Source organism: Cyprinus carpio, chromosome A5, assembly GCF_018340385.1.
Source record: "Cyprinus carpio isolate SPL01 chromosome A5, ASM1834038v1, whole genome shotgun sequence".
In the NCBI taxonomy this organism is placed as follows: domain Eukaryota; kingdom Metazoa; phylum Chordata; class Actinopteri; order Cypriniformes; family Cyprinidae; genus Cyprinus; species Cyprinus carpio.
In genome coordinates, this window is record NC_056576.1 from 31902146 (window position 1) to 31925751 (window position 23606).

The window sequence follows — 23606 nt, forward strand, 5'->3', positions numbered from 1 at the left end:
ATTCAATGATGAACTGCCTTTAACTTAAAATTGAGTGTTAACTATTGTCATTTTGCATTATTGACACCCTATTTTCCAATTTAATACTGTAAAGTGCTTTGACACAATCTGTGTTGTTAAAAGTACTATATAAATAAAGGTGACTTGACTTGACTTCCATAAGTTAAATAAATAAATAAATAAAACACTATGGCTACAAATACTATGGCTAAGTCAATGCCTACACTGTAAAAATTTAAAAATCCATAGAAAAATTGATAATGTCCTGACAGAAAATTACCAGTACATTTTCTGTTAAATTTAAGGTTTCCTTCAAACCTAAAACACAGCAAAAAGTGAAATGCATAATTCAAAATATAACACCTGTAAAAATAATACAGAAAGATCCTTCATATTGACACAGTATATTAAGCCGTGTTTTTACAGATTTTTCTTAGAGCATACCAGCAACTGAACAATCTTCCTTCTAGAATGGGCACACTGGACCTAGGAGCTGTTGAAGAAGGTCATCTGGTCTGATGAGTCCTGTTTTCTCTTACAGCACGTGGATGCCCGATCTGCTTCTATTGTTAAGGTGCTTGACACCATAGGACACCACTTGATGAGTCCATGACTCAGTGAGTCAGTGCTGAGAACTGTTTTGGCAGCACAAAAGCGAATTACTGTAATAACCTATTACTTAAACACCTATAACATATTTAAATATATTTAGATTCCTAACATAATGAAACCTAACAGGCTGTAAATGTAGAGTTAAATCTAACCACCGCTCACTGAGTTTACAGTATATATATATATATATATATATATATATATATATAATATAATAATATTCATATGCATTTTGTGACAATTTTGATTCTGAGTTTTGGATTTTTGACAGAGAGAGCAATTCAAAAGTTCAAAAGTTTTCTGTGAGGGTTGTGTTTAGGACATACAATAGTTTGTACAGCTGAAAAATCCTTATATCTATGGAAAGTCTCCACAAAACATGAAAACCCATCGTGTGTGTGTGTGTGTGTGTGTGTGTGTGTGTGTGTGTGTGTGTGTGTGTGTGTGTGTGTGTGTGTGTGTGTGTGTGTGTGTGTGTTTAACCCTAGGTTACTCCAGGGGAAATGTCACTGTAATAAGTTCACTGTAAACCACCATGGAGAAACCTGTTAATAACCTACTTTCTCACAAAATATAATGTGACCATGATATTTAACATTACCATATGTAATTACTGTACATGTATAAAACATGTAAAATGAAAATGAAATTCCTTCACATCTACTCCAACTCAACCATAAAATAGTGAATTAAAATGTTAAATTTATCACTACTAACATGATAAATGAATAATACTTCATACCTTGGCACAATTTGTATTTGTTAAAAAAGTTAAACATAAATTAAGAACAACAGACAGCATGAAACAGTTTTAATTTTGAATGGCTGATTTCTGACAGAGAGCAAGATATAGATGGAGTGACAGAAGGTAATGCATCCTTAGCAGGAGCTTTTTGCTCGTGCAGTGCCCTTTTGATAACTGATCTGACCCACAGCAGACTTACGCTAATACACTGTGACAAGTCTCTTTCCATTCTAATCCACAGACAGTAATCCACATAGGCTAATGAACTATCAGTTTGGATTTCAGATGGACTACAAACTCCTACTAACCCTGCTCACTTATTTTCAGAGTGAGAGTGAAACTTGGGAGGGAGAGGAAGAATGAAGCAAGCCACTGAATGATGTTATCTGGAGGCACGTGTCTGAGTTTTACAATGCTTGCTGAAGGAGAGAGGGTTTTACCTGGTCTGTGGAGTTTTGAGACCAAGGGGCCCATCCTTTGGAGCTTTTAATCCACATTTCTTTGTCACAGGGATTCTACAAAAGACGAGTTACAAAAATAAAGGTAAGGACTAAAGACTAATTATTTACATTAGTATGATGAAAATATTTTGTGTTTGTGTGTGTATTTTGTGCTGGCAGTGGCTGCAAGACTTGGTCTTAATATTGGTAGAGATATATCACAAACTATGCAGATACATGGTGGTATTTTGCTTATACAGTGAAATTGCAGGGTTTTGTTTTGTTTTGTTTTTACACCGTGTAAGTATATGTTGTCTTTTGTCTTTTGTAGAATGAATGAAAAATTCTGACATTACCACATGTGTAAATAAGGCCTTTAACAATAAATAGCTAAGAAACATATATATAAATAGACACAGAAACATGCAATAGTAGATTATTCTCTCTTAACTTTTATATTGAGATGTCCCTAAATACCCAAATCTATGTTCAAGTGTTTATGCAATACCTTTACCTGAACTGATAATACAATCAGCAATATTTGATGATAAATATTATTCTTATTCTTAATAATAATAATAATAATAATATTTATAAAACTATATTTTTGCTGTCATTCATTATGGATTTTTCCTGTCAGAGTAGTATATACTCCCAGTAATGTTAATTTTGACACAGGTTGAAAGAACTTGTCCATGCAGCAGGACAGTACTGAGTCACAGCTATATATTATATTTGTGGTAATTCATATTAGTTAACAATTAAATATGACATTGTATGACATTAATGGTTAGAAACAGTCTGGAATGTGTCAGTGCCTCTGGCATGGGAGTCTTATAAATAGTTACTTTTTACACTATATGATTTTTTCATTCTCAGTTTTAAGTCTCTGCCTAGTTTGTATGTAACTCTAATACACAATCATTTGCCCATGCATTTTGCAATTTATTTCTGCTTTTTGTACAAAGGAGTTATTTGAAAGGAATGAAAATTATGGAATATCCATTGGAATGATTTTAAAGTAAGCAGGCATACTTTAGGCATAGGTCTTTGCATAATGATGCACCCCATCCTGAATTTTTAACACATACTTGATTATATTGATTTGAAATTTTAAACATTTATAAACATTATAAACAAAAAGTCAACGTGTCAGGTCACACACAATCAACTTATACATACTGTGTATCACATCATGCAGGGGAGAGTCAATGAAATTACTTTAACAGGACAGCAGTATTTTAGCAAATAAGATGTAGACTAAGGCTAAGCTGAAGACCTAGTTCATGTGCTTAGGCTTGCTCTACTGTACATTCACAGCTTTAAAGTTTGGCAACATCATTAAAGGTGAGTATTAACTGGATGAGAAAGTATCAAGGTCTTTGAGACTCAGCCAATCCAAGCAACAGGCCTATTATTTAGCACTTTTGTCTGTGAGAATGAATCATAGTTTACAAGCACCTAAAGTGAACAGGAAGCAGGCTCTTTTAATGTTATGACATACTACAGTGCAATACAGCTGTCCATGGTATCAATGAAGAATAAAAGATTAATCTTAAATTAATTTTCTGGGTTAAATACTGCAGCTCTATGGACAGCATGATGTTGATTACCATGGAAAAATTCCCTGATGAACTAGTTCTTCCATAAAGATTATGAAGTGCACTTGTGACAAAAACTTGTAATAATCATTGTAATAATAAATGGAAGACAGCAACGAAGCAGGTCACATTACAATAAGAACAGACCTAGAAATGTATTTCCACCTCTAAAAACCAATTCAGACAACTTTAGAAACACTTTTTATTGAATTATTCAAGTTTTTTTTCCAACAAAAAATATTAGCTTAATATTTCTTCATTCACATTTTTTTTAACTTCCATTGTAAGTACAATTTTTTTTTCTGTGGTGAATGGCAGGATGCCACAGAGGTTGTTGTTGCATTTAACCTGGCACAGTCCTTTAAGGGTAGCTTCTTTACATAATTCTGAGTAGATAAAAAGGAGATTATTAATTCTCGTTTAGCAGATAAGCATTTGTGAAGACAAGCCTTGCTTTTAGCCCCATTGACAGGTCAATAGACAGTTGTTAGATGTCAGTAACTCTTAAGTTTGTGGTTGATTCCTACTGACATAAAGCCTGAGGCTACCTTGAAAGTAGGCAAGATCTCAAAACAGTAAGGTTAATGCTAAAGCTAATTAAAAGACAATTAAAAGATATCACTAATAAGCAATTGATTTGCACACAATATATAGAAGAATAACTCCTCTCTTTATCTTTGAATTTCTCAGACATGGATATTGGAGGTTTGGAGACTGTGGTGGCCAACTCAGCCTATGTGTCAGCACGCGGGAGTATAGACAGCGCTGCCGCAGCAACTATGCGTGACAAAAAATACCGCACCAAGCTCAACTTGCCACACATCAGGCAATGTGAACATATGAAGACTACGGTGGATTCTTCCTTCGACAGTATGTGTGTACGGCAACCGATTGGTAAGCGCCTCTTTCAGCAATACATTGAAAGCGAAACTGCTCACAAGAATTCTGTAGATTTGTGGAATGATATTGAAGACTACAACGTTGCCCAGGAAAATGACAGAGCTAAGAAAGCACAGAAGATGGTCAACAAATACTACGAGTCTTCGTCCAAGAACTTCTGCAACTTCCTGGGGGACAAAGCTGTGAGCAGGGTGAAAGAGGACTACAAGAACATTCGAGGAGATCTGTTTAAAGAGAGTGAAAAGCAGCTTCTTGTCCAACTGGAAGCTAAAGCACTCAGTGGCTTCAAGGACAGCATGTACTTTCTGCGTTACGTACAGTTTAAATGGCTGGAGAGCCAGCCTGTTACTGAAGATTGGTTCATGGATTTCAGAGTGCTTGGGAAAGGTGGATTTGGTGAGGTCCATGCTTGCCAAATGAAGGCGACAGGGAAGATGTATGCCAACAAGAAACTGAACAAGAAGAGGTTGAAGAAACGTAAAGGTTATGACGTAAGGGAGAGAGTTAGTTTATCAGTAGATAAACTTATTCTTAATGCAAACCTTATTTGGCTTGATACAGTGTCCAAACGTAGCTTTGGTACAGGCGGCCTAACTGCAGAACTTAACTCCTGATTAATATGGATATACCAAAACTCTACAAGTGGAACAATCCATTTTTTTTGTGAATTTGGTGACACTCCTTCACCACATAGTAGGTAAAAGAGCAGTTTAGGAAAAGGGGAAGAGACACAGATTAGATTAACCTTAGAGCATGGTATTAAGCAGCTCTAATCATAGAGTATTGGTTCAGTGCAAAGAGGCTTGCAGGCTCTGCTTGATACTCCACAAAGCAGCTCAGCTGCAACTGAGTAACAGAAAGGGAGATAAGGAAAAAGAAGCGGAATCCTTAAGGTTTAAAAGAAGATAAAATAATAGATTTCATTTGGAATGTCCACCTCAAAAAAGAAAGGAGAAAAGCAATGAAAACTAGACAAATACAAGGAGCTAGCCTACATGCCTAGAAAGGTATTAGCAGGGTAAATGGAATTAACCTTTTGCTAATGTTTATAGTCTCATCCGAGAACTGCTTATACTTACTTGCTTGGAATTTTATCCCATTCTCGTCAACAATTTTCTCGCTTATGATTGGCCAATTTCAGACCCATTCTGAGACAAAAAAAAAATAAAATGCCTGATTGTATTTAAACTCCTTAGTTGCATGTACTGAAGCTTTAAGATGGATAAAAATACAATTATCCTAGAAAAGCATGTGGTTAAAAAATAACTCTCAAAGAAATTACTTTAGGAAGAGTCAGCTTTTGCTGATGATGTAAGACATTGTACAGTTGGTCTTTGTCTTAAGGAGCCATACCAACTGTTCTCCTGAAAACAACCCTCTAGTACCCATCCCTTTTCAATAACTTTTTACCTATATGCATAATTAAAAGTGGCCACCATTTTTCCAAATTGTTTTCTTTTACCTCGTTTTTCTTTGTCTGCTTTAATATTTCTTGTTACTTGATTTCTCGTAGGGTGCTATTATTGAGAAGCGCATCCTGGCTAAAGTGCACAGTCGTTTCATTGTGACCCTGGCCTATGCTTTCCAGACCAAAACTGACCTCTGCCTGGTCATGACCATCATGAATGGTGGAGACCTCAGGTGTTACTTATATCTCTTTGTTTGAATAATGTCTATGTTAATGTGTGTGATTGTGTGTATATGTCTGTACAACTATCTTTCTGAGAACCAGTTTGAGTTTAAGACCATGGCAGAGAGGACCAAGAGAGTAAAGTGAGAATATTTTGGCCAGTACTCAGGCCCCCCTTTAAAGGGCTGTTTAATGGTAAAGACGTGGTTTTAGGGTCAAGGTTATAATTAAGTTAAGGTTTGGGTTAGGGTAAGGGTTAGGCACTTAGTTGTGATGGTTAGAGTAAGGGTCTATTGCATTGTGTCAGTGAATGTCCTCACAAAGATACCTGTACAAATGTGTATGTATGTGTACCTGGTATTCACTACATTATGGGCACCAAACGTCAGCAATACCAGCTAATTTTGACCTTGTGGGGATATTTTATTTGGTCCCCATGAGGAAACCACATGTCACAATGTCCCTACAAAAAATGGAAACCAGTATGTGTGTGTGTGTGTGTGTGTAAACCATAAACAGAAGCAGAATTCAGAATTCAGTAATTTGATATATACCATTGTACTGAATGATTAAAATGTTTGTGTACTATGGTTGGGTCTACACAGCGATAAATATACAGCATAGATTTATTATACACCAAGCAGAAAACTATCTTCTACTTTCCCAATTCATATGGGCGTTTCCAGTTTAAAGGGGTCATATGATGCAATTTCAAGTTTTCCTTTCTCTTTGGAGTGTTACAAGCCCTTGGTGCATAAAGAAGATCTGTAAAGTAGCAAACACTAAAATCATAAATTCAAATAGATATTCTTTATAAAAGTTAAGACTTTCCACGTATCCTAAAACGTCTTGTTTAAACACGTCCCCACATGTCTACATCACTGTGTGGGAAGATTTGCATAACACCACCCAAATGTTCACACAAAGAAAGAAGGCATAACTTTTATTCTCGCTGTAGTATTGTTATTGCCACTGCCGCCATGTTGTGGAGATGCTATGTGTTTCATTGTGAAAGCGAAAGAGGACGATATCCGCTTCATCATGCCTAGAGCTGATCTGTGCTGGTCACTGAGGAAATATATCAACTTCGTGCTGTGGATCGCCAGATCGGCTTTCACCATGGATGAAGCGGAGTCCCACGTGATCGTCACATGTGGTTGCCGCAAGCCTGCCGGCCACTCCTTTGTCGAATCCACCGGCCGTTCCTCACTCAAGCCCGCAGTGTGTAACGCTGTGTGACGCATTTTATGGAGGACTGTTTACCTGACCCTGCAGATTAGCTTACAATGGGTCTGTGCGCAAAGGCTGTTCTATAAAGTGGGGCAGTTCCAACTTTGCAAGGACAGTCTGGCGCTTCTGACTCAGCCTGTAAGTACATTTTTCATATTTAAAGAATTTGCCATTGATGATTCAAACGCGAGTTTTAAGCAGTGTAGAGTAGCGCTTGTTGTTTGTTGTTTCTCTGATCACGAATGCAGACATGGATTTATGTTTACGCGGTGCGATATGCAACACGTAAAAACACAGTATAAGTCATTATAATGAGTAATTATTTCCCCACTGGATGCAACAAATGCCTCGTTTGTAATGGGTTTTATTGGTTTTGTCTCGTCGTGCCAGGACACACAACATCATAGTATGTTAAGGGGTGTAACATTTCTGTCACACGCTTGAGGTATTCAGCAAATCACAACGGACTGGATAGCTGGCCAATCAGCGTACACCTCGCTTTTCAGAACGATGAGCTTTGTAAAAATTGACATGTTTCAGAAAGGCGGGGCATAGAGGAGCAACAATAATGTACATTATGTGGAAAATAATTCAATTCAAGTTTGTTTGTATAGCTCTTTTTACAATACAAATTGTTGCAAAGCAATTTATTTACTTAATTTTTACAGAAAATTAAGTTTCTACAATATTTAGTAGTAGTTTATCAGTAATCACTGTCAGTTTATGTACATATGGCAAAATCAATTAAAGACATAATCAAACAGATGATGAACACTATTAACAGCAATTATTATATGATGCAATCAAACTTATAGCAAAATTTGGTAGTTCTGTATGTTGTTTCAGGGTTGGCATCATCTTAGGTCCTCTGAGGGGTTGGCATCATCTCTTCTCAGGTTCTGGATCCAGACTGAAGCTTGTGTAAATCCTAGTATCGGCAAAAACAGAGAAACAATAGAGACATAATTAGCGTAGCTGCTGTTCCAACCAAGTAAAATTAATTTGTTTAACCCAAGCTTAAGAATAATAATGCACATTTGATCATATATAACTGCAGTCCAAGATTATGAGATGCATTATTTGAATGCTTGGCAAAAAAAGAGATGTGTCTTTAATCTAGATTTAAACAGAGAGAGTGTGTCTGAACCCCAAACATTATCAGGAAGGCTATTCCAGATTTTGGGAGCCAAATGTGTAAAAGCAGTAGCTCCTTTAGTGGACTTTGCTATCCTAGGTACAACCAAAAGTCCAGAACTTTGTGACCTTAGGGAGTGTGATGGATTGTAGCATGATAGAAGACTAGTTAGGTACGCAGAAGCTAAACCATTAAGAACCTTATAGGTAAGTAATAATATTTTGTGACTTATACGGAACTTAATAGGCAGCCAGTGCAGAGACTGTAAAATTGGGGTAATATGATCATATTTTCTTGACCTGGTAAGGCCTCTAGCCACTGCATTTTGGACTACCTGTAGCATGTTTATTGAAGATGCAGGACAACCACCTAGCAGTGCATTACAATAGTCCAGTCTAGAGGTCATGAATGCATGAACTAGATTTTCTGCATCAGAAACAGGTAACATGTTTCGTAGCTTGGCAATGTTTCTAAGATGGAAGAATGCTGGTTTTATCATCAGCAGAACAGTGTAAACTAATCCCATATTTTCTAATAATATTACCAAGGAGCAACATGTATATTGAAAATAGCAGAGGACCTAGGACACTCCATATTTTACTGGTGATAAATGAGATGACTCCCCATTTAAATACACAAAGTGGTAGCGATCGGACAGGTAGGATCTAAACCATCTTAAAGCCTGCCCTTGAATACTTGTACAGTTTTGTAATCGATCTATGAGTATGTCATGATCAATGGTGTCGAACGCAGCACAAAGATCAAGTAAAACTAGCAATGAGATGCAGCCTTGGTCTGACGCAAGAAGCAAGTAATTCGTAATTTTAACAAGTGCAGTTTCTGTGCTATGGTGGGGCCTGAAACCTGACTGAAATTATTCATATATATATATATATATATATATATATATATATATATATATATATTTTTTTTTTTTTTTTTTTTTTTTTTTTGCAGGAAGGAGCACATTTGAGCAGACACAACTTTTTCTAAAATTTTGGACATAAATGGAAGGTTTGAAATGATTCTGTAATTTGCCAGTTCACTAGGATCTAGTTGTGGTTTCTTAAAAAGAGGCTTGATAACCACCAGCTTGAACGGTTTTGGGATGTGACTTAAAGATAACGACGAGTTAATAATATTGAGAAGCGGTTCTTCTGCTACCGGTAACAACTGTTTCTGTAATTTAGAGGGTACAGGATCTAATAAACATGTTGTTGGTTTAGATGCAGTGATAAGTTTATTTATCTCTTCCTGACCTATAGTTGTAAAGCACTGCAGTTTATCTTACGGTGCCATACATGAAGCTGAAGTATCAGAAGCCTTAGAATCTACATTTGTTATTGTATTTCTGATGTTATCTATTTTATCTGTGAAGAAATTCATAAAGTCATTACTATTACACTATAAGGGCATATTGGGGGGTGTCTGGTTATTTGTTAATCTAGCCACTGTGCTAAATAAAAACCTTGGATTGTTTTAGTTATTTTCTATGAGTTTGTGGATATGCTCGGCCCTTTCAGTTTTTAGAGCCTGTCTATAGTTGGACATACTGTTTTTCCACACAATTCTACAAACTTCTCCTTTTGTGCTCAAGACTACAAGTTCCTTTCTTAAGAGAGTGGGTATTACTGTTGTACCATGGCACAGTACCTTTTGTTCTAACCTTTTTCAATTTGATGGGGGCAACAACTTCTAATGTATTAAAGAAAATAGTGCCCATGTCGTCTAGTTCATATGTGTTTATGGGTACACAGTGCAGTTGAGATAAATCAGGCAGGTAATTTGTGAATCTGTCTTTAGTGGCTGGAACAATAGTTCTGCCCGGATGATAATGCAGAATCATATAGTTAATCTCAGTAATACGCAGAATGCACGATACAAGGAAATGGTCATTAACATCATCACTTTGAGGTGCGATATTTATATCAGTAAGATTGATTCCATGCGATATAATTAAATCTAACGTATGATTAAAATGATGAGTGGGCCCGGTGACATTTTGCTTGACTCCAAAAGAGTTTATTAGGTCAGTAAACGCAAGTCCTAATGCATCATTTGTATTATCAACATGAATGTTAAAATCTCGACAATTAGCGCTTTATGAACAATAACCGATAGGTCAGAGAAGAAACCTGCAAATTCTTTTAGGAATTCTGTATATGGCCCTGGTGGTCTATACACAGTAGCCAGAGCAAGAGATACAATAGATTTATTTTGCATATATGACAGTGTAACATTAATTGAACTATCCCTTTAAGCAGAAGTATTTCGAATGAGTTAAACTTGTATCCTGTTTTCTTGGTAACACTGAGAATATCATTATATATTGTTGCAACACCTCATTTAGACCAAAATAATCATTTGGTTTTTACCAGGTTTCAGTCAAGCAGAGTACATCAAAACTATTATCTGTGATCATTTCATTTACAATAACTGCTTTGGGTGTGAGTGATCTAATGTTTATGAGCCCAAACATTAAAAATTGTTTTTGTTCACATATTTAAAATTTTTCTGGTTTAATCACAATCAGATTTTTTTCTAGATCCTGCATTAAATTTGCATTTTGACCTCACTGTTCGGGAAACAGACACAGTCTTAATAGATTGGACAGAGCAAATTTAAAATTTTTCTGGTTTAATCACAATCAAAAAAAACATTGCATTACACCAAAAATAAATTTCCTTTTAGTAACGCTTTAATATTCTGGTTACAGAAAAAGACAAAGGGAATCACAATCTACATTAAATAAATTTCGTAGCTTGACCTAAGACCTTTTTTTTTTCACTGTAAGTCAACAACAATTAATGTTGTTGTTTGAGAGGGCAAAGTGAATAACCAAAATTCAGTTAATTTCCTTTTATTTCTGTCACTCAAAAAAAGAAAGAAATTGGTGTTATGTTGTGAAATTGGGGTTTATATTTGAGAGAACAGGAGATTGTTTAAGGATTAGTTCCTTTTAAATTAAAATTTGGATAATTTTCTAGATAAGCTAGAAACCCTTATTCAGGTATCATTTTAGCCATTCGAAGCTGCACTGATTAGGATGATATATATCCTGGAAATGTTTTCATCAAAAACCTTAATTTCTTTTTGACTTAACAGATGAGACATGGGGGGTGAGCAAATTGTAAACCTTTGAAAGTGAACTAATCCTTTAACAGGGATGCAAACTATACCTTTTACCGAAAATCGATGTTTTTAATTAAAAATAGGTTTTTTTTTTTTTGTTTGTGTTATTTTTTTTTTGTGTGTGTGTTTTTAATTCATATATAAGTACAAAAAAGTGCTGACATTTTTTATGTTTTTAGTGATTTTTACATGTTATAATAGTGATTTTATAATGTGTAAATGTAAATCCAAAAGCAAAACATGTGAAAAGGACTATAGGCCTATAGGCCACTTCTGGTCCACTTCCAGGCACATTTTTCATGAATTATCTCCATGAATATTAATAAGTGAGTTTTACATATAATGTTCTAGTTTTATAGAAAATATAGAAAAAAAACATGAATAATTTTGAGACAAATAAAAAAAATACTAGAAATAAGAACATACGGGGGGTGACAACACTGATCTTCCAAACTCCTCAGCAAATTTGCAGTTGCGCCCCTGTATAGTACATTGTAACTGTATTTTGTTAACAATGCAACTTTGAGCATCAATTGATGTACATTTTGTGCAACTGTCCACATATAGTTTATTTTATAATGGTTGCAAATTTTTCTCATGCAGCCTATAATATAGATGTCATTTTGTTTTTAAAAAGTATTTAAGGACATAAAAACATATATTTTATGTTGATAAGCTCAAAAATCTGAAAACAAAATTGGCAATCAATTGTGTGTGCATTAATTAAGAATGCTTGCTGTGTGTCTGTAAGGATTGTAGCAGCTTTCCTCCTAATACAGCATAATCTGTGAAGATAATCTGAGCGGCAGCAATGATATTCTGAAGGTGTAGTGTCAGTTTGCGTCACAACCTGTTATCTATCTCACAAGGCTAGAAGGTCATGTGTGTTTATTACAGTTTAATATTCTTGGATAACATTTAAATGTTTAGATGTACTCCAGTGTCCACGCAGTCATCACTTCAATACAAGTTCTCAGACTAAACACTTTAAGATGATTTGATCAAGATGCAAGACCCCCAAAATAGATTTAATTAGCTAGTTTAGACATACATGTATCTTGGGACCACAGTGCTATAGAAACTTGAGGGCGGGCTCTTTTGAGCATTGTGTCAGCAAGTGTTGCATGGAAAAAAAGCCATTTACTTTTTCCTCCTCTGAAAATGTCAAAATCTATTCAGCAAATATCACATATTCTTCTTTTACCCACAGTTTTTCCAAACTCTTAAACTCCATTCCTTGCTCTGAATTTATAGATACCATATGTATAATGTGGATGAGAAGAATCCAGGCTTTAATGAAAATAGAGCTTGTTATTACACGGCTCAGATCATCTGTGGGCTTCAGCATTTGCACCAGCACAGGATTGTGTACCGAGACCTCAAGCCAGAGAATGTCCTCTTAGATGATGCAGGTAAGAAACATGCTGAAACACACCAAATTGCTTAACTGCTTGACTCCCCACTTCACTTCTTTTTGTTGTTTTATTTTAGGACATGTGCGTCTCTCTGATCTGGGGTTGGCTGTTGAATTACCACCAGGGAAAGATAAAACACAGGGATATGCTGGGACCCCAGGTCAGAGCCTTTTCATGTCATTTAGTCTTAAATAATGCCTTGGCTTGCATGAATGAATGAATGAATGAAGCATTTATATAGCGCTTTATTGTTGTATTGCTGTATTGCTGTACACCCAAAGTGCATTACAATCATATCATAGGATCTCTCCTCAACCACCACCAGTGTGCAGCATCCACCTGGATGATGCAACAGCAGCCACAGTACAACGGCGCCAGTGTGCTCACCACACACCAGCTATAGGTTGAGAGGAGAGAGAGATAGAGCAATTCAATGGATGGGGGCCATGATTGAGAAGGGACAGTGGAGAGAATTTGTCCAGGACACCAGGGATACACCCCTACTCTTTTTGAGATGTGCCATGGGATTTTTAATGACCACAGAGAATCAGGACCTCGGTTTAACATCTCATCCAAAGGATGGTGCTTTTTACAGTATACAGCAGCAACCTAGTTTTCCCTGGAGGTCTCCCATCCAGGTACTGACCAGGCTCAACTATGCTTCGCTTCAATGGGAAATCAATCTTGGGCTACAGGGCGATATGGCTGTGCCTGGAGTGTTCAAACTGAGGGAAAAAAGTGAAGGGCCCCCTCATAACACTAAAATAATTATACATTTGAAGTCCTATTCAGAGTTTAAAAAAAAGAGGAAATGCTCATTTAATTTATGATTGTCCATACACTTCAGTTATTACAATCATATCTGTGTTTACCTTTGTGCTGACCAATTGTGTTTACAGTACTTGTCAAAAATGTATATATTAAATAATATGATTTTTAATTTTTTTTAATTAAGTCTCTTATTCTCTCCAATGCAGCATTTATTTGATCAAATGTATACAATAAAACAGGAGTATTGTGAAATTTGAAATAATTAACTATTGTCTAATTTAATATTTAAAATGTAATTTATTCCTCTGATGCAAAATTTTCAGCATCATTACTCCAGTATTCAGTGTCACATGATCTTTCAGAAATCATTCTAATATGCTAATTTGCTGCTCATTTATTATTGGTGCTTAGTTATTGATAATGGTTCTTATTATTATCAATGTTACAAACAGTTTTTGTTGCTTATTATTTTCTGGAAACATTTTTTAAGGATTATTTGATGAATAGAAAGTTCAAAATAACTTTTATTTGAGCATTCATTTGAAAGAATATTATACTGTAAATGCTTTTTATCAATTTTATGCATATTTGTTGAATTAAAGCATCAATTTCTATTGAAAACACACACACACAAACACAAAAAAATATTTAAATGGTAGTATATCATGGTTTCTGCATAAATACTAAGTAGAACAACTGTTTTCAACACTGATAATAAGAAATGTTTCTCCAGGAGCAAATCAGTATATTAGAATGATTTCAGTATATTAGAAGGTTCAGGTGACCCTGAAGACTGAAGACTAATGATGCTGAAAAATCAGTTTTTGCATCACAGAAATAAATTACATTTTACAATGTATTGCAATAGAAAACAGTTATTTTAAATTGTAATACTATTTCACAATATGATAGGGTTTTAATTGTATTTTGATCACATAAATGCAGCATTGGTGAGCATAAAAGACTTCATTAAAAACATTTAAAAATCAGACATGCTGAGAGCTCAGAGATGGCCTCCTTGGCCTTGACAAGGCAGACTGTGAGTTCAGAGACAGCCTCTTTGGCCGTGACATGACTGGCAGAGGGTCCATGTGTGACCACCATGGTCAAAACAGGACAAATTCACAGGCTGGTGCCAACACAGGACTGAGTTCTGGGCCTTGAGTGAGATCTGAAGTGGACTCATAGACTGGAGCAGGCTCTGGAGCAGACTCATGGACTGGAGCAAGCTCTGGAGCAGACTCATGCACTAGAGAAGGTTCTGGGTGGACTCATGGAGAGGGCTCTGGAGTGGACTCATGGACTGGAGTGCAGTGTGTAGCGCAAACACAAAATATGGCAACCACCATCATGGGCAGTACAGTTGACAGAGGTAGGTTGGACAGCACTGAGGCCACAGGGTTTGGGAGCGTTGAGGCCACCAGGGTGCCATCTGATTACACTGACATCATTGGTGGATCCATTATACTGGCCATTAGTTTTATCTGTCTTGGCCCAAGGTCTGCATATGCAGGAGCTTGTGTTCTATAGTACCACCCAAAAAAATCCATAGGGCAAACTTGCACAGTGGCCATGGCGTAACGAGGCTCTGGCGTGGCAGCCATATTGGGTCGAGGCTCTGGTGTGGTGGCCATGACATGACAAGGTTCTGATGTGCCGGCCATCTTGGCTGATGACTCAAGCATGGTGTGAGCGGGCTCTGGCTTGGCAGGCATGATGTGAATCCTGACATGACAGTCTGGGTGTGGAAGCACTCTGGTGTGGTGGGTACTGTAGGATTGCAGGGTTCTTTATCCACAGTTCCTGGAGGAAATGAGGAACCACTCAACTGAAATGCAAAATATATTGATCCAGGGTGCAGTTATGGCAAGGCATGAAGTAATTAAGAGAATCATTAAGTCCATATCAAATGTCCTTTAAATGTCCTTTAAATCCACAACATGACATAACTTGCAAAAGTCCACCACATAATCCTCTAGGGGACGACTCCCCTGTCACAAACTAAGGAGAGCAACTGCTGGTTGCATTGTAACAAGTTTAGCTTTCTGTATTAAATTCCACTGAAGGCGAGTTTAGTGAGAAGCCAAGTGCAGTTTGAACATGAATGAACACAAAATAAACAGAAACTTGGCTAAACAGGAATTTTGCAAAACATGGCTTGGCAAAACATGGCAAACTCACGACAGTGGTAGACGGAACAAAGCTAGATGATGGACAATTAAACATGAGGGCTATATGTAAGGGATAATGTACATCCAGCCGGTTGTTCTCGCAGAATAAACCCTGACAGGGTGATCTGGACCGCGGTAAATCTATATATATATTGGGATCATATGACACAATTTGAAAAAGTTTACGAGGAGCACATTCAGGTAATCATCCAATCAGTTCAAGAGAAAGCCAATTCCAGGCTTGGAGCCTTCCCCCCAGACAGCACACAAAATACGCATAAATTATATATTGCGATTTCTTGTACATGTGAACTTGTGAACCAACCAATGACCAGGGATGGATTATCATACAGTGGTGCCCTGGGCATGGACCAATTAAAGGCCCCCCTCGGTTGAAATTTCGTTCTTTTTTTAGTCAAAATTTTCCCAAACTTATTAACTGTGTCATAAAATATCACGATTCTCAAATATTAGTAAATAAATTTTGCACCTTTATAGATCATGTTAGTTTATCTATAATGGGCTATGGGAAAAGTAACCTAATATTGGTGTAATCTATTAACTAGCCTATGCATAAAACCCATATTTTAACTTGTACTAGATATGGGTGTCATGTCATAGAATATTTTTAATACAACTGACTTTGTATTTAACGTAAATTTAATAAAAAAAATAAATAAATAAATTGTAAGTTACAACACTTTCATTGTACATTAATTCTAGACAGAGTTCAAGCAGTCTCAACAACTCCCATTTTAACCACTGAAGCTGTTTATACTGTGAAATTAATATCTTACAATGTAGACAAATCTGCACTTTGTTTATGATGAGAGAATTCGTTAGAGAGCAGCGTTCAGTCAGCGAGCACGCGCACTGAACAAAACACGGGCTTTTCAGCGATGACTCATCTGAATGCCTGATTGGTCATTGCATTCATAAGCTTAACAGAATCCTGTGTGATTGGTTATAATGTACAGCACTGTTAAAATGCCTCTGGCCTAGCGCCAGCTAAAGCACAAACGCAGATTTGAATTTGGCAGTTGATGCTGTGCCACACTGAACGTTCTAATTGTAGCAAAATATATATAAAAAAATATTATTCAGCCATTTTTGGTCTTTTGGAAGCTGCATACAAAATCCACTTTGCTTAAAAACCTGAGGGGGCACAGTTGAAATCGCATTCCTGGGGGAGCAGTATTTCCTTTGTTCCCTCTCTGGTCTAGTGCCCTGGGCACATTCCCGGTAGGCCCGTGCGTTAATCCGTCCCTGCCAATGACAGGGACCAAACAAAAGGCAGAACAAAAGACCACATGACTATACAATAAACCAATGAAAGCATGACACACAAAGGAACAGGGAATCACATGATTAAAAGAGGACATGACTGTGGCAAAACTACAAAATAAAAGACATGAAAACATGAACGTACACCAACAATCCAAAACCAGCTGTGACACAAAGCAGCTTTACAGTGATAAACAGGAAAATAATGATTCAGTGATCTAGTAAACAGAATTAAATTCTACTGTAAAGCAACTCAATAGTAAAAGACAATAGTAAACATTCAGTATTCAGTTGAAATCAGTTCATTGTTGATTCAGTTCGGTTCAATAACTGTGTAAAGTTCATCAATTAAGGAAGGACTCTAGTTCATCTACAAAGCAGCTCTGGAAAAAACAATGTCAACACACAGCTCAGTTTAGTTCTCATCTAATAGTGTCTGTGCAATCAAGTCAAAGTTTACAACATATTAATGTGTTTATAGGTAGAATTACCTCAAGTTCAAGTAAAGCTGTCACAGAAACAATAAATCATGGCTTTGAGATCAAGTTAATCAAGTCATTTAAATTGTTAACATCCTGTTATACCTACAGTACACTCATTGGCACAGTGCTGAAACTTTACTTGATTTATTAAAAAATAAATAAATAAATTGAACCCACTGCATATCACCTATAGTGCATATGAACATGCTTGCTTGTGTACATATAAATATATTTATGTAAATTCTTTCCTAATTTTTGTAAAATGTGTCACATATTCATGCAAAATGCTATGCTAATGCAAGAGATTTCTGGGTGGTTGGTTGCTAAAGTGTTCTCAGTGTTTTTAATCACAATGCTTTAGGATTTCTAGATGGTTGCTTACTGACCCACAGGGTGCTTTTAATAAAAGCAGCTTCTGCCAAACCCATAAATGTATATACAGTACACAATCATCAGTATAAGAGACAATTGCCTGTAGGACAGTTCTCAAAGTGGGCAGCTCAGGACACAAGTCAAGTAGCAAGACTAAATCCTAAATTCTAATAAGACCACTAATACGACTGCAGTGTAGGAAAAGCCATAGGTGCACAGGAGGAGGCAGCACTCGCTATAGGGCATCAGACAGATGAAGGAGATTGGAGGACTGAACAGACCTGGATCAAATCAGAAAATTCATAGCACAGCATATATTACTATAGTGATGTAATATATGTGTACAGTATGTGTGTAGCTGTAAAATGTATTAAAAATAGTGCTTCAAAATGAATAAAAATAAATAATTATGCATGGCACAAAGCAGATTAATAACAAGAAATACACTTACATTTTACACTGAACATCATTCAGCAGACAATTTAAGCAATTAAAAGTACATATTCAATTAAATTGTAATATTAATATTAAGAAAATATTTAAATGTGTCTGACGACAAATGTGGACAATATTAATGATTCCTTTCATGTTGACCATTTTGAATTTATATTCTCAAAAAAAAATTATATTAACTACATATGATTAAATATATGATAAATACAGATATGTCAAATTTATAAGAGCACAGATCAGATGTACTACCCATGGTAGTCTGGATGTAACAATATATTCTAAAAATGGCTTTCAAAAATTTGTGGTGGACAGCATCGGAGGTTTAATTGGTGATGTCAAATTTACAAAATGGATCAAAAGTCTAGGAAAAGAAGACAAGGACACATCTATTCTTTAAAATACTGTAAAAATGAACCATCCATTATTCCTGTTCCTGGAAAATAAACAAGAGAAAAACATATTTTTAAGCCAGCATTGCAAAAGGCCCTGGTTAGATGTAAGTAAAAGATATGTCTCCTCCGCAGGTTTTATGGCTCCAGAACTGCTACAGAAGAAAGAGTATGACTACTCTGTAGACTACTTCACTCTTGGGGTCACTCTGTATGAGATGGTTGCGGCCAAGGGACCTTTCAGGTGTCGTGGAGAGCAGGTAGACATACCCCTGTGTACACTTTGGCTCTTTGTTAAGGGGCTTTCACACTGACAGTGATTTGCAGTGACAAATCATAAGTTATTGATTGTCAATGAGAGAAATCAAATGACAGCAATTTGAGGCATCCTCACTCATCTTTGCTCAACTACCTCTGCTCTTTTTTCTGTGTCACAGGTGGACAACAATGAAGTGACACGGCGCATCCTGAATGATCCAGTCTCATACCCCCCAACCTTCAGCCAAGAGCTTAAAGACCTCTGTGAAGGACTGATGGAGAAAGATCCAGAGAAGAGACTTGTGTTCAAGAACAATGAGTGTTCTGAACTGAAGAACCAGTCCTTCTTTAAAGAGCTCAACTGGGGGAGATTAGAGGCTGGTATGGTCCATTAGAGTGATATCTGGAAGGATATGCATCATAAACTACTTAAACTACTTTTAAAAAGTACCATGGAATTTTTTATTTTATTTTATTTTTTTCTAATAGTTTTCTTTGAAGTGCCATATATGTAAATATAATGGTATATGAAAATGGGGTAACACTTAGTTTTACAGTGTCCTTATTACCTGTTACATTTACTTACTGGGGTAATAATAGTAAATGATGCATAATTGCATGATACTAAACCTAAACCAAACTCTATTTCTAACCCTAACCCAAAGTACATGTTGTTAAAGGAGTCATATGATGCGATTTCAAGTTTTCCTTTCTCTTTGGAGTGTTACAGGCTCTTGGTGCATAAAACAAATCTGTAAATTTGCAAACACTAAAGTCTCAAATCCAAAGAGATATTCTTTATAAAAGTTAAGACTCGGCCACGCCCTCCTAAAACGGCTCATTTAAACATGCCCCCACATGTCTACATCAGTATGTGGGAAGATTTGCTTAACGCCGCCCAAATGTTCACACAAAGAAAGAAGGCGTAATTCTCGATTCTCACTGTTGCCGCTGGAGCCATGTTGTGGAGATGCTGTTTTTCATTGTGAAAGCGAAAATACTTAGTTTGGCCTTCCAAAAGAAGACACAACTAGAAATCAGTGGTTAAGTTGTATTTGCAACACTGTTCCAGAACAGTTCAACCCAAATATTCAGGTGTGTGCAGCACATTTTATGGAGGACTGTTTCCTGATCCTGGGAGAGAAGACTACAATGATATGTGTTCTGACTCACAGTCTGTAAGTACGTTTACATATGTAAAGGAATTGCCACTGATGATTCAAACGCGAGTTTTGAGCAGTGGTTCTCAATTACAGTCCTCGCACTCCCCTGCTCTGCACATTTTGTATGTTTCTCTTATGGTTTCAGATGTTTGTTCTATTCGAACGCAAGTGCCCTGTGAAGTGGACATTACAGGATATTCCGCCATGATTCCAGCTCGAAGCAAACGTATATGTTCCATTCAAAGTGCATTGAAGTGTGTGAGAGGTGAATATAAATTGTATTTATTTACAGAGGTGTATGATGTCACACTTGTGAGGTGAAGTGAGGTAAACTTCAACAGTTTTCCCCTGCTCAGGGAGTAGGGAGCAATGAACACTATGTAGGGACCATGTCAACTGGAACACAGTTCATGCACGGAGCTCACGTCTAACGAGTTGATTATCTGAATCAGGTGTGTTAACAAAGAGAGACATGCAAAATATGCAGAGCTTGGGGGCGCGAAGACTGGAATTAAGAACCACTGGTGTAGAGTAGTGCTTGTTGTTTGTTTTATGCAGACATGGTTTTATGTTTACACAGCGTAATGCAAGGCAACGCGTAAAATCACAGTATAAGTCATTATAATCCTTAATTGTGTCCCCACTGGATGCAGTAAATGGCTGGTTTGTAATGGGTTTTATTGTTTTTGTCTTGTTATGCCGTTGTTCTTACCAGGACATGCATTACTGTATGGTAAGGGGTGTAACATTTCCATATCACGCTTGAGGCATTCGGCCAATCACAAAGCACTGGATAGCTGGCCAATCAGAGCACACCTCACTTTTCAGACAGATGAGCTTTGTAAAAAAACGATGCATTTCAGAAAGGCGGGGCATAGAGGAGAAACAAAAATGTACAGTATGTGGAAAATAATGTGTTTTTTTTTAACCTTAGACCGCATAAACACATTTCATTACACCAAATACACAAAATAATGTTATTTTTAGCAATGTCATATGACCCCTTCAATTAATATTACACAGTACCTAATTAGAAAATTACACTGTAATAAGGACATCTTAAAATAAAGTGTAACTGAATTTGGTACTCATAAAGAACAAAGATATGTATCAAAGTGTCATCTGACACTATCCCCCTTTTTAGGTATTATAATTTGTACCTTTTTTATTTTTATTTTTTACATCTTTAAAATCTTTTCTTTTCTTATTTTGCACAGGTATGCTTCCTCCTCCTTTTGTCCCAGATCCTAAGATGGTCTATGCCAAAGACATTGATGATGTGGGAGCATTCAGCACCATCAAAGGTGTTGTGATTGACAACAAAGACAGTGAATTCTACAACGAGTTTGCAACTGGGAATGTACCAATTCCATGGCAGGAGGAGATGATTGAGACAGGCGTGTTTGGGGAGCTTAATGTCTGGGGACAAAATGGAAAACTGCCGAATGATCTGGATCCCAACTATGTGGAAGCAAAAGGAGGGGGATGTGTTCTACTGTGAACTACAAAAGAAAAAGAAAAAAATAAAAGAAAATGGTGGGCGCACAGGAAATTATTCATGGTGAACAACAAAGGCATGAATTACACTGAACAAAATTATAAACACAACACTTTTGTTTTTGCCCCTATTTTTCATGAGCTGAACTCTGTGAACTTCTATGTACACAAAAGGCCTATTTCTCTCAAATATTGTTCTCAAATCTATCTAAATCTATGTTAGTGAGCACTTCTCCTTTGCCAAGATAATCCATCCACCTCACAGATGTGGCATATCAAGATGCTGATTAGACAGCATGATTATTGCACAGGTGTGCCTTAGGCTGGCCACAATAAAAGGTCACTCTAAAAATGTGCAGTTTTATCACACAGCACAATGCCACAGATGTCGCAAGTTTTGAGGGAGCGTGCAATTGGCATGCTGACTGCAGGAATGTCCACCAGAACTGTTGCCCATCAAGTGAATGTTCATTTCTCTACCATAAGCCATCTCTAAAGGCGTTACAGAGAATTTGGCAGTACATCCAACTGGCCTCACAACCACAGTACATGTGTAACCACACCAGCCCAGGACCTCCACATCCAGCATCTTCACCTCCAAGATCGTATGAGACCAGCCACCCGGACAGCAGCTGCAACAATAGGTTTGCATAACCAATGAATTTCTGCACAAACTGTCAGAAACCGTCTCAGGGAAGCTCATCTGCATGCTCGTCGTCCTCATCGGGGTCTCGATTTGACTGCAGTTCATAGTTGTAACCGACTTGATTGGGCAAATGCTCACATTCGATGGCATCTGGCACTTTGGAGAGGTGTTCTCTTCATGGATAAATCCCGGTTTTCACTGTACAGGGCAGATGGCAGACAGCGTGTATGGCGTCGTGTGGGTGAGTGGTTTGCTGATGTCAACATTGTGGCTCGAGTGGCCCATGGTGGCGGTGGGTTTATGGTCTGGGCAGTCATATGTTATGGACAACAAATACAGGTGCATTTTATTGATGGCATTTTGAATGCACAGAGATACCGTGACGAGATCCTGAGGTCCATTGTTTTGTCATTCATCCACGACCATCACCTCATGTTGCAGCATGATAATACACGGCCCATGTTGCAAGGTTCTGTACACAATTCCTGTTAGCTGAAAACATCCCAGTTCTTTTATGGCCAGCATACTCACTAGACATGTCACCCATTGAGCATGTTTGGGATGCTCTGGATATATGGTATATGACAGCGTGTTCCAGTTCCTGCCAATATCCAGCAACTTCGCACAGCCATTGAAGAGGAGTGGACCAACACTCCACAGGCCACAATCAACAACCTGATCAACTCTATGTGAAGGAGATGTGTTGCACTGCGTGAGGCAAATGGTGGTCACACCAGATACTGACTGGTTTTGGGACCAACGGTCCTCAGGATACAGTAAAAATGCTGATTTTAGAGTGGCCTTTTATTGTGGCCAGCCTAAGGCACACCTGTGCAATAATCATGCTGTATAATCAGCATCTTGATATGCCACATCTGTGAGGTGGATGGATTATCTCGGCAATGAGAAGTGCTCACTAACACAGATTTAGACAGATTTGTGAACAATATTTGAGAGAAATAGGCCTTTTGTGTACATAGAAAAAGTCTTAGATCTTTGAGTTCAGCTCATGAAAAATGAGGGCGAAAACAAAAGTGTTGCGTTTATAATTTTATTCAGTGTATGTGCTTAATGTGAAGAAAGATTGTGTTACTCAGAAGGTCTCCATATGTATGTACTGGAATAAATGTTTTCTTAAATCAATTAATACACAGTAAGCAAATCACCCCAAGTTCCGACATTCTGTAAAAATTATGATTATCTTTTTATTTTTAGTTTTTCTGGTAGTTGAATTATTGTAATATGCATGAACTAACATTACTCATAATGTTATATGTGTT

General features: G+C 37.1%; 1 protein-coding gene across 1 annotated transcript; it reads left to right on the top strand.

Moving 5' to 3' along the window:
- Positions 1–1656: 1656 nt before the first annotated feature.
- Positions 1657–21693, top strand: grk1b (G protein-coupled receptor kinase 1 b). Its single transcript, XM_042756909.1, has 8 exons — positions 1657–1900; positions 4089–4789; positions 5812–5939; positions 12680–12837; positions 12917–13000; positions 18898–19022; positions 19200–19401; positions 21401–21693. The coding sequence occupies exons 2-8, from the start codon at positions 4091–4093 to the stop codon at positions 21682–21684; spliced, it is 1680 nt and encodes a 559-aa protein (XP_042612843.1). The 5' UTR covers positions 1657–1900; positions 4089–4090; the 3' UTR covers positions 21685–21693.
- The last annotated feature ends 1913 nt before the right edge of the window (positions 21694–23606 follow it).